This window comes from Artemia sp. Qi Xiang Cuo, chromosome 8 (genome assembly GCF_049724085.1).
Source record: "Artemia sp. Qi Xiang Cuo chromosome 8, ASM4972408v1, whole genome shotgun sequence".
Taxonomy (NCBI): Eukaryota; Metazoa; Arthropoda; class Branchiopoda; order Anostraca; family Artemiidae; genus Artemia; species Artemia sp. Qi Xiang Cuo.
The window spans coordinates 9,740,786-9,754,075 of NC_142801.1; the positions used below are offsets into that span (position 1 = coordinate 9,740,786).

Genomic DNA, 13,290 nt, shown 5'->3' on the forward strand with positions numbered 1-13,290 from the left:
CCCAAACAATCAAAATTTTGATTTTATATAGCCATTTTGTTCAGTGTAGTTTTGTTCTATAAAAACCTTATATGCCCCCAGGGCATAACTTAAAACCCTTGCCCTGAGGGCTATTGGGGAGTGTCCTCCTCAAAAATATATTTTCTATCTGGAAATCAACTACGCTGAACAAAATGGCTATCTCAAAATTTTGATTGGATGTGTTTTGGGGGAATGATGGCATAGGGGGGGGGGGGGCTAGTTGCCCTCCAATCACTTTTGACTATAAAAAAGGGCACTAGCCACTCCCATTTCCAATTGAATGAGCCCTTTTTGAAGTTTCTACAACAAATCCTTGAATACAAAGTGCCCGGGTATGGAGAAACCAAAAACACATTGTGCCCACATCATTCTTTACTTAGGCAGCGCTAGCGCGCTGCCTATGTAGTCGTGTAGTAACATTGTCGAAATTTTTGACAGGAAACAACAGCCCTGCCAAAATATAGGTGACTCTGTTGAAACTTCATTGAACATGTAAAACAAATGAAAAACAATTGGTTTCAAAATTCAAGGGTCCTCTGACAAAAACAGTTGTCAAATATGTGGGTACTTTCTCAACAATGAGAGATTTAGATGATTGACATACAAAACTTGTATGTTTTTTTCACATGAAAAAAACATTTAAAAAAAGTTTTTTTTTTCAATTGTAATTTTACTGATTTGATGCTAGATTTTTCCATCATCTGAGGAACTGCCACTTGGCCTCATGCTATGTTCATATTTCTCTCTCTCTCTCTCTCTCTCTCTCTCCCTCTCTCTCTTTCTATTTATATATATATATATATATATATATATATATATATATATATATATATATATATATATATATATATATATATATATATATATATATACCATAGGCTTTATTTGTCTGGAGCAGCCACAAGGTATTATTTGCTATGAAAAAAAATACCAATTGTTATATTTCAGGCAATACTCAATTGCTATAATGGTATGGGGCAATTAGAGAACCTCTGAACATAAATTTGACCTTAAATTGAGTTCTTTTTGTTAATGTTTTTTATACCCTTCCCTCAAAACAGGCATTCATCAATTGAAATATTGTCTACCTATATTCTAATGAAGATATATTTATCTATCTTAGTTTCAAAGGAGAACTCTGGCATAGTTTGACATGCTGGATTCTTTTATTGGTAGAGTATAAGATTAGTAATATATTTTATGTTGCTTTCTCTGTTTTGGAAAAATGTATTAGAATGTTTGAAAGTTTGGATATTTGGGTCTAAAAATGAACCGTTTCAACTTTTATACACTGGGTTCATCCTCTATATTATGAACTTTTGATATATATATATATATATATATATATATATATATATATATATATATATATATATATATATATATATATATATATATATATATATATATATATATATATATTTTATGACATTAGTGCACACATATCTGATCCTTAGAAGGGTGGAGGTATCTGAGTATAGTTTTGTGGACACTATTCTCCAGTTTTCGGGTTTTAAATGGATCTTATTTCATATGGCTAAGATGGGGGCTCAAAATTGGATGAAGGTGCAGTTTTGGAATGCTATTTTCCATTTTTTGAGTTTTAACTTAATCCGTTTTTCATATGGCTGAGGAAAATTTCCTCCTTCTGCAATTTTCTTGGATTTTTTCTTAATAGTGATTGATATTTTTTTTTTAGAAAATGCCAAGAGAAGGAAAGCAGATGAGTTCAAAACAACAGGGTCGTAGTAGAAGTAGGTCGCAAGCCAGGACTCCAACTAGGATAAAACAAGAAAACATACTTGCTCAAGATTCGCCAATTAAACGATCTCCTGGACGACCACCCAAGACTGTAAAACAAAGTCCTAGTCGCCAATTAAGATCTTCAAGTAGAGGAAGATCTCCAGGAAGGAATGTAGCTAAAACTCCCCCTAAAGCTGAAAAATCTATGGAACCAAGAACTCCAAGAAATAGATCCCCAGCCAGGGTTGTCAAACAAGCAGACACAAACCTAGGTGCCTAATTATATGTATTTTCCCCCTAGCATGGTTATTATGAGTTTTTTTTTACAGATGTGCAGAAGATTCAAGCATTGGTTTTTCATATTCAACGAATTCACTTGTATGCACTTTCCATTTTGTTTATCAGGAAATAGTTGAGTCCATCCATACACAGAGGGAGGATTCCTATTGGATTATGTCCACTTTCGTCAATTCTCGGCAATATAGGGAGGGGGGGGTAATGTATTTTTCAATCCATGGGAAGGTTTTTTTTTCAATGAAAAATGACAAAAATATACAGTTTATAATTAAAAATACCAAAAAATAGGTACTTTAGAAGATGTAGAGGGAAGGGTGGGGGCAAAAAAATTTTTTTACACCACTGGCTGTGCCTAAAAGACACACTCAATCTAAAGGCTGGATCTGTGTGCATCAATGGTTGAGACCAACTCACAGTTCTATAGATTTATCTTGAATCCATATTTGAAAATAGGGAAGAACTGAATAATGAGATCTGTACCTGGTCCTCTCTTCAAACCTTTCTACTTTATAAGTCATGGAAGGATAATTTGCATGATTTCTTCAAAACTTGTATTGAATTGCTCTAATATTTATGTTAAGTGCTTAGTGTGCAAGAGCAAGACCATATCCAGGGGGCAGGGTAGGGGGTTTTTAACCCCTCGAAATTTTTCTCTGACTTTTAAAACGTAGCAAAAATGTATATGAACAAATTTTTTATGTGTTTTAAAAAAAATTGTAATTTATAAGTTCTTTTGCCAACATTTATATTAGATATCAGAGAATCTTTTGTGAGGACAGCCTTCGTTTGAAAAAATGGGAAATTTTAGACAGTCATTTTCTTTTTTTAGATGGGAAGATTTTTCCCATCAAATTTTAGCCTGAGTTTGAAATCCTTAAAATAGGTTTTTAGTCCCTTTGTGTCAGTAAAATAAATATGAGCTATCTATTGGAACACTAGATGGGTACTATAGAAGATTGATACTGATAAGCTCATATCATCATCTAAACAATGGAGATTAGTAACTAACTGTTTACTTATTGCTTATTATTATGTTTATTTACTAGTGTTTATTACTTATGTTTATTTATTAGGTTTTGTACTAGTATCAATTTAGCCTGAGTTTGAAATCTTTAAAATAGGTTTTTAGTTTTGTATCCAATACCCTATGGCTTGATCAGGGATACTAATTCAAGGAAATGAAGGGGAAGTTGGGATTTATTTTCAGAATGTAGGGGGGGGGGGCATTTTGTCGGCCTTTTCCATTTGTGTGTAAATACCAATAAAAGAAGTTATTACTCAATGACAACACCAGAAAACGTTTTTAAGTCTGGATGGGGCAATTGCCCCCCCCCCCCCACACACCCTCACCCTTGGGCTAGATCACTGCTGGGAATTTGCATCATTTATTTGCATTAGCCAAAGGGCTGGGTCTTGGTTTAAAAAAATAAAATTTGCCCGTGCTCTGTCCTCTGTCTTTGCACCTTTAGCCTTTAGCTTTTCCTGCGTCATTACATAAATACGTTTGGTTATGTAGAATGTACGACAAAAACAGAGCATGAAATAACAAATTCAGAAAGAAAAACTAAACCAAACGACAATGATAACCCTATTTCTTCTGTGTAGCTTACTTTTAAAAGGTTCCATGTACTCAACCCCTGTTTAATTCAACCCTGTTTAGCTCAACCTTCTTTCATCTCTACTTCATTTAACTCAACCCCTGGTTCAACCTCATTTCAATTCTAATTCAATCCAAAAATTCAATCCTTTCTAAATCTTAGTTCAAAACAGTTTAGGCTCAATAGTGTTGAGTTGAATGGGATATGAGTATAACGAGGGTTGTGTCAATCAGGTTTGGGTTACATGTACAACCTTTAAAAAGCTAAGTTTTTTTATTTTTTCACTGATGAGGGCTTAGCAGAAATATTTCTCGGCGTCTCTGCTATTGTTAACTGGCTGAAAATCGCCGTCGTTTGATTTAGTCTTTTTCTTAATTATTTTCTTTTTTTTGTTCTTCTTTTTTTTTCATATGTTATGTCATGACGTCAATTAAAATTTTCGTTTCTTTTCTCGATAACTTTTTGTTTTTTCCAGTCTACAACTCCCAGGAAACAAAGATTCAGACAAAATCTCCCAGCTTCTTGCTTGAATAATTCATATTTCTTCAGTGGGTAGAGACAAATCCCTTCATTTTATAGTTATTGGAGCTGGCAGGAATTAAGTTTATTTTTAACATTCCATTATATAATTGCAGAGGTACCAGTCCAGCAATCTGCAACAGCTTGGGAAACAACAGAAACCACAAGTAGAGGAAGGCTTGCAGGAAGGATGGCTATCATATCACCTAAAGTTAGACAAGCTTCGAAAACAATAGCTCCAAGAAATGTATCTCCAGCCAGGGTTGTGAGACAAGCAGGCTCAGCATTAGGTGCCTACTTTTTATCATTTTTATAATTATCAACTTTTCAGCATATGCACTCTCGTATGCGCTCTTTCCAGTGGGGTCATTTGGGAGGATAGAATTTTTTGACCCCTCCCCCCTAGATTTTGAAGAATACCTTTTTGGGGGATATTTTCAATGAAAAATGCCTTTTTATGTTATTTTTATTGAAAAATTTACGATAAATTTACGATAGTAACTGAAAATCCAAAAACGCATTAAAAAAAAACAAAAAACAATAAATTATCAAGTGTGAAAAAAATCGCCATTTGAAGCTGGTTCAATAATGGTAACTATTATTTCGATCAATTTTAATATTGAAAAATTATTGCAAAAGCAAATTTGTGAGAATTTCGAATGATACCCTGAAAACCCTCGAGTATGGTGTTGGACCGAAATTAAAACTGCACCATTAGAATCGCCATTGCCAAAAGCCTCATACAAAAAGTTTACACCCCCCCCCCCCCACCTTGAACAACAAGGAAAATTACTTCGTATTTTCTTCATTTTTTTTTCTTCGCTGCTAGTGGGGCACAGAAAAACATAGAGAGCTGCTTAAGGACTCATTTGAAAGGAAGTTTCTATATCTAGTGCCTTTTGTAAATACTAAGAAATCTTTGTAAGAGCTGGACAATTCCTTAGACTTTCACGGAAGAAAAATTTTAGGGTCTTTCTTCATTAGGAAAATGAACGAGAGGGTTTTTGCTTTTTTAAAAGCTTATTAATAAAAGCGGATATCAGGGGCACCAGCTCTCAAAAACATGGAGGAATTCCGTTTCAAAAACATAGCTCTCAAAATTTATAAGCATTTTCCTGCACTTCTCGTAAGGGAAAATCAGAGATTAACTACTAGTGATAGTGAAAGAATTTCTTTCTAAATTTGACCCTTTTCTCTCCCTTATCGTTTCTTTTTTTACCTTTCTTTCTCTTTTTCTGACCTTTTTTGTTTCTTTCCAATGGCTTTTCAATAATAAAAAGTGTTTGTCCCAAGATGCATATGACGTAGATGAAAATGATCTGGGGGTCTTTGGAATATTACTTGAAACGGAACTTAAACCACCTAATCAGTTTAGAAACCCTTACTGAACGGCATTAGTTCCAAAATCCGGCATAAATCGAATGGAATCGAACTGTGGACTCTATTTTGGGAAGCAGAACATCAATCTACTGTGCCCCCACAGGATGTGCCACATATGTGAGCATCAATCCACTGTGCCACCACTGGATGTGCCACATATGCGAGGATCAATCCACTGTGCCACCACAGGATGTGCCACATATGCGAGCATCAATCCGCTGTGCCCCCACAGGATGTGCTACATATGCTGGTTTTTTATATGTGGCTTGAAACAGAATTATAACCACTTAAGCAGTTTGGATCCCTTCATGAAATGATATTAGTGCTGGATTCGCCAAGGTTCTGCCGAAATATGGTATAAATCAGGAGGAGACTTCTACATCAGACAGCACTTCTGATGAAAATAAAGCCTTTAACAGAGATAATGCTCGAATTTCAGTAGATTTTTGTGCTTGCAATGGTAAAACAATTCAAGAAATTAATTATTATTATATATAGAAATTAAAATTTTTTAATAAACTAAAAAAAACTAAACGTTTTATTTACAAAGAAAGACTTAACCTCATCAAATCGCAAATATATTTGTTATCTTATATATAATTTTTTTTTTCTCGAAAATGGCAAAATATAATTTTTTATGAAAATTGGTACATTACGGAATTGAATTGAATTTATTGAATACCCATCGAATTAACAAAAATAATGAAGGAGCCAAACAACAAATATAAAAAAAAACTAAAGAAAAATCACCAAACATAACAAAACAAGGGAATCAACAAATAAACCAGCATTACATATAAATAAACAATACACTAATAAAAAAAATCATCCGGTTCTGTAAGAGTAAATTATGCCATTGGTGGCTATGAACTTTTTTTTGTGAAAAAAGATCTAGACAGGTTACGTCATTGGGAAAATTTGTTTCCCAGTCCTCTTGATATTTTTCATAAACCGTCTGCTGACTGAAATTAGAGGCCCCTCAACACAAATACTTGGAATTGGTGGTATTGGGGTAAACGAATTAGTCACCTGGACTTTTTGGACAGATGATAATTGTAACCAGATGACATAATGAAAACAAGAAAGTAATTTCTTTGTGAAGCTCTGCTGACAAATGTCTTTCTTTTCACCGAGTAAAGCTCAATCCCCTGGTACTTTATTAAAAAGTCATATTAGTAATTCGCTTGTTTTTGAATTTTGATTAAATTCGGATTAGAACCAAATAAAAAATCAGATTTTAAATTTATAATCTGGATTGTAAATATGCCCACCCACATTTACTGAATATGTGAGGGGAAGACTTACAAAACTAGTAAATTTATTCCATTCACCAAAGACAAGATTATTCTTTGCACCATAGAACTAAATGGGGTGCAGTTTTTACTGCATCCCATTGTGTAATTCAAAATGGGTCTTCGTCTAGATTTTGATCATGTAACACTGTAGAAGACACTGCAACATCTCTTGTATGAGTGCCAACAAAGTGCAAAGCTGCTAAGAGAAGCAGCTCCAGATTTTCAGTCAAAAACCTCCTTGGTTCTACTAATAGTAACAGAAGGAAATTTTTATGACAGGTCATGAATCTGCTGCAGTCATGGGACATCAGTTAATAAAGTTAGAAGATGAAAGGGAAAAGAGTTTTAAGAAGAAGAAATATCATTCCGCTGACAATTTAGGTCGTCAAATTATTGTTGCGTTGACAATTTGGATTGTGAAATCATAATCAGATTTTAATTGCAACAACTTGGCTAGAAAGAAAATATGGATTTTACTAGGCTATGGGTCACGCTTTATAACGGGCTCCCCCCCCCCCCCTCAAACAAAAAAAAAGTTATTGTCCGACTCATAAAAACGTAACAAAAATACATATAAGCAAATTTTTCATGCGTTTTTAAAGTTTTTTTCGTAGTTATAAAGCCAACCTAGCGTTCTCTTGATAAATTGGCCAATTTTCCAATTGGCCAACTCTAGAGAGAAATTTACTCTTCCACAGTTGACAATTCGACAATCCTGTTTTACAAAGGGAAGAGAGCTTGAAGAAAAAGTTATCTCGTTCCACTGACAATTTAGGTAATCAAATTACTGCATGAGCGCCCATAAGCTGAATTTCAGGGGGGGGGGGCGTAGCTATTCTAGTTAGAAGTTCTCATATTCTATAATAGAAATCTCAAAACAAAAATATATGCCAGTATTATCCCTCCAGGGGGGCTGTAGCCCCCCTCTGCCCCCCCCCCCATATGGGCGCCAATGTATTACTGTTGCGTTGACAATCTGGATTGTGAATCCATAATCTGACTTTAATTGCAATAACTTGGCTAAAAAGGAAATATGGATTCTACCTGGCTGTGGGTCGGGCTTGCAAGATTTATTGTTCCACAGTTGGCAATTCGACAATCCTGTTTTATACAGGGAGAGAGCATGAAGAAGAAGATATGTCATTCCACGGACAATTTAGTTCATCAAATTATTGGTGCGTTGACAATCCAGATTGTGAATTCATAATCTGACTTTAATTGCAATAACTTGGCTAAAAAGGAAATATGGATTCTACCTGGCTGTGGGTCGGGTTTGCAAAATTTATTGTTCCACAGTTGGCAATTCGACAATCCTGTTTTATACAGGGAGAGAGCATGAAGAAGAAGATATGTCATTCCACGGACAATTTAGTTCATCAAATTATTGGTGCGTTGACAATCCAGATTGTGAATTCATAATCTGACTTTAATTGCAATAACTTGGCTAAAAAGGAAATATGGATTCTACCTGGCTGTGGGTCGGGCTTGCAAAATTTATTGTTCCACAGTTGGCAATTCGACAATCCTGTCTTATACTGGGAGAGAGCATGAAGAAGAAGATATGTCATTCCACGGACAATTTAGTTCATCAAATTATTGGTGCGTTGACAATCCAGATTGTGAATTCATAATCTGACTTTAATTGCAATAACTTGGCTAAAAAGGAAATATGGACTCTACCTGGCTGTGGGTCGGGCTTGCAAAATTTATTGTTCCACAGTTGGCAATTCGACAATCCTGTTTTATACAGGGAGAGAGCATGAAGAAGAAGATGTCATTTCACGGACAATTTAGTTCATCAAATTATTGGTGCGTTGACAATCCAGATTGTGAATTCATAATCTGACTTTAATTGCAATAACTTGGCTAAAAAGGAAATATGGATTCTACCTGGCTGTGGGTCGGGCTTGCAAAATTTATTGTTCCACAGTTGGCAATTCCACAATCCTGTTTTACACAGGGAGAGAGCATGAAGAAGAAGATATGTCATTCCACGGACAATTTAGTTCATCAAATTATTGGTGCGTTGACAATCCAGATTGGGAATTCATAATCTGACTTTAATTGCAATAACTTGGCTAAAAAGGAAATATGGATTCTACCTGGCTGTGGGTCGGGCTTGCAAAATTTATTGTTCCACAGTTGGCAATTCGACAATCCTGTTTTATACACGGAGAGAGCATGAAGAAGAAGATATGTCATTCCACGGACAATTTAGTTCATCAAATTATTGGTGCGTTGACCATCCAGATTGTGAATTCATAATCTGACTTTAATTGCAATAACTTGGCTAAAAAGGAAATGTGGATTCTACCTGGCTGTGGGTCGGGCTTGCAAAATTTATTGTTCCACAGTTGGCAATTCGACAATCCTGTTTTATACAGGGAGAGAGCATGAAGAAGAAGATATGTCATTCCACGGACAATTTAGTTCATCAAATTATTGGTGCGTTGACAATCCAGATTGTGAATTCATAATCTGACTTTAATTGCAATAACTTGGCGAAAAATCAAATTTGGATTCTACCTGGCTGTGGGTCGGGCTTGCAAAATTTATTGTTCCACAGTTGGCAATTCGACAATCCTGCTTTATACAGGGAGAGAGCATGAAGAAGAAGATATGTCATTCCACGGACAATTTAGTTCATCAAATTATTGGTGCGTTGACAATCCAGATTGTGAATTCATAATCTGACTTTAATTGCAATAACTTGGCTAAAAAGGAAATATGGATTCTACCTGGCTGTGGGTCGGGCTTGCAAAATTTATTGTTCCACAGTTGGCAATTCGACAATCCTGTTTTATACAGGGAGAGAGCATGAAGAAGAAGATGTCATTTCACGGACAATTTAGTTCATCAAATTATTGGTGCGTTGACAATCCAGATTGTGAATTCATAATCTGACTTTAATTGCAATAACTTGGCTAAAAAGGAAATATGGATTCTACCTGGCTGTGGGTCGGGCTTGCAAAATTTATTGTTCCACAGTTGGCAATTCCACAATCCTGTTTTACACAGGGAGAGAGCATGAAGAAGAAGATATGTCATTCCACGGACAATTTAGTTCATCAAATTATTGGTGCGTTGACTATCCAGATTGGGAATTCATAATCTGACTTTAATTGCAATAACTTGGCTAAAAAGGAAATATGGATTCTACCTGGCTGTGGGTCGGGCTTGCAAAATTTATTGTTCCACAGTTGGCAATTCGACAATCCTGTTTTACACAGGGAGAGAGCATGAAGAAGAAGATATGTCATTCCACGGACAATTTAGTTCATCAAATTATTGGTGCGTTGACGATCCAGATTGTGAATTCATAATCTGACTTTAATTGCAATAACTTGGCTAAAAAGGAAATGTGGATTCTACCTGGCTGTGGGTCGGGCTTGCAAAATTTATTGTTCCACAGTTGGCAATTCGACAATCCTGTTTTATACAGGGAGAGAGCATGAAGAAGAAGATATGTCATTCCACGGACAATTTAGTTCTTCAAATTATTGGTGCGTTGACAATCCAGATTGTGAATTCATAATCTGACTTTAATTGCAATAACTTGGCGAAAAAACAAATATGGATTCTACCTGGCTGTGGGTCGGGCTTGCAAAATTTATTGTTCCACAGTTGGCAATTCGACAATCCTGCTTTATACAGGGAGAGAGCATGAAGAAGAAGATATGTCATTCCACGGACAATTTAGTTCGTCAAATTATTGGTGCGTTGACAATCCAGATTGTGAATTCATAATCTGACTTTAATTGCAATAACTTGGCTAAAAAGGAAATATGGATTCTACCTGGCTGTGGGTCGGGCTTGCAAAATTTATTGTTCCACAGTTGGCAATTCGACAATCCTGTTTTATACAGGGAGAGAGCATGAAGAAGAAGATATGTCATTCCACGGACAATTTAGTTCATCAAATTATTGGTGCGTTGGCAATCCAGATTGTGAATTCATAATCAGACTTTAATTGCAATAACTTGGCTAAAAAGGAAATATGAATTCTACCTGGCTGTGGGTCGGGCTTGCAAAATTTATTGTTCCACAGTTGGCAATTCGACAATCCTGTTTTATACAGGGAGAGAGCATGAAGAAGAAGATATGTAATTCCACGGACAATTTAGTTCATCAAATTATTGGTGCGTTGACAATCCAGATTGTGAATTCATAATCTGACTTTAATTGCAATAACTTGGCTAAAAAGGAAATATGGATTCTACCTGGCTGTGGGTCGGGCTTGCAAAATTTATTGTTCCACAGTTGGCAATTCGACAATCCTGCTTTATACAGGGAGAGAGCATGAAGAAGAAGATATGTCATTCCACGGACAATTTAGTTCATCAAATTATTGGTGCGTTGACAATCCAGATTGTGAATTCATAATCTGACTTTAATTGCAATAACTTGGCTAAAAAGGAAATATGGATTCTACCTGGCTGTGGGTCGGGCTTGCAAAATTTATTGTTCCACAGTTGGCAATTCGACAATCCTGTTTTATACAGGGAGAGAGCATGAAGAAGAAGATCTGTCATTCCACGGACAATTTAGTTCATCAAATTATTGGTGCGTTGACAATCCAGATTGTGAATTCATAATCAGACTTTAATTGCAATAACTTGGCTAAAAAGGAAATATGGATTCTACCTGGCTGTGGGTCGGGCTTGCAAAATTTATTGTTCCACAGTTGGCAATTCGACAATCCTGTTTTATACAGGGAGAGAGCATGAAGAAGAAGATATGTCATTCCACGGACAATTTAGTTCATCAAATTATTGGTGTGTTGACAATCCAGATTGTGAATTCATAATCATACTTTAATTGCAATAACTTGGTTAAAAAGGAAATATGGATTCTACCTGGCTGTGGGTCGGGCTTGCAAAATTTATTGTTCCACAGTTGGCAATTCGACAATCCTGCTTTATACAGGGAGAGAGCATGAAGAAGAAGATATGTCATTCCACGGACAATTTAGTTCATCAAATTATTGGTGCGTTGACAATCCAGATTGTGAATTCATAATCAGACTTTAATTGCAATAACTTGGCTAAAAAGGAAATGTGGATTCTACCTGGCTGTGGGTCGGGCTTGCAAAATTTATTGTTCCACAGTTGGCAATTCGACAATCCTGCTTTATACAGGGAGAGAGCATGAAGAAGAAGATATGTCATTCCACGGACAATTTAGTTCATCAAATTATTGGTGCGTTGACAATCCAGATTGTGAATTCATAATCTGACTTTAATTGCAATAACTTGGCTAAAAAGGAAATATGGATTCTACCTGGCTGTGGGTCTGGGTTTGCAAAATTTATTGTTCCACAGTTGGCAATTCGACAATCCTGTTTTATACAGGGAGAGAGCATGAAGAAGAAGATATGTCATTCCACGGACAATTTAGTTCATCAAATTATTGGTGCGTTGACAATCCAGATTGTGAATTCATAATCAGACTTTAATTGCAATAATTTGGCTAAAAAGGAAATATGTATTCTACCTGGCTGTGGGTCGGGCTTGCAAAATTTATTGTTCCACAGTTGGCAATTCGACAATCCTGTTTCATACAGGGAGAGAGCATGAAGAAGAAGATATGTCATTCCACGGACAATTTAGGCCATCAAATTATTGGTGCGTTGACAATTCAGATTGTGAATTCATAATCTGACTTTAATTTCAATAACTTGGCTAAAAAGGAAATATGGATTCTTCCTGGCTGTGGGTCGGGCTTGCAAAATTTATTGTTCCACAGTTGGCAATTCGACAATCCTGTTTTACACAGGGAGAGAGCATGAAGCAGAATATATGTCATTCCACGGACAATTTAGTTCATAAAATTATTGGTGCGTTGACAATCCAGATTGTGAATTCATAATCAGACTTTAATTGCAATAACTTGGCTAAAAAGGAAATATGGATTCTACCTGGCTGTGGGCTGGGCTTATAAAATTTGCTGTTCTACAGTTGGCAATTCGATAATCCATCTTTATAAACTAGGTTCCACTGTTAATTCTTGATCTTATGATTATTATGGAGGATAATGAATCTTTTATCCCTTCTCTTATAATGCTGCCAACTTTAATAATGTATAGGGACTTTTTTCCCCTAGCTAGGATTTGAACATTGAAAAATTTTAAGATTGGGGAAGGAACAGATTGTTCTTCCAAGACTCAAGTAAAGTTGAAAACTTGTCGAGAAACTTGTGGGATTGATCTTTACTTGGTAGCACGGCATCTGGAGTTTGAACTTAGTTGCAGTCCAGGATGGTGATTGGTGATGAGGCTATGCGAAACGAGGTTGATAGTAGGACTCAGTCTGACAGCAGGAACAACAACCGCAGCTGGTTAAACACAACCACAGCTGGTTAAAGAAGAATGCTGGTTAAAGAATGGGAACAACCACAGCTGGTTAAAGAATGCATAAGTTCATAGTACCAAATTTTTA

General features: G+C 35.9%; 1 protein-coding gene across 1 annotated transcript in view; it reads left to right on the forward strand.

Annotated features, from left to right (window-relative positions):
- LOC148949145 (delta(14)-sterol reductase LBR-like) overlaps nt 1-13,290 on the forward strand; it is a 48,314-nt gene that overhangs the window by 5,579 nt on the left and 29,445 nt on the right. Inside the window, exons 2-3 of the mRNA XM_089092841.1 lie at nt 1,721-2,036; nt 4,295-4,468. Coding sequence (XP_088948967.1) covers nt 1,724-2,036; nt 4,295-4,468 — 487 coding nt within the window. The 5' untranslated portion in view covers nt 1,721-1,723. The remainder of the gene's footprint in view (nt 1-1,720; nt 2,037-4,294; nt 4,469-13,290) is intronic.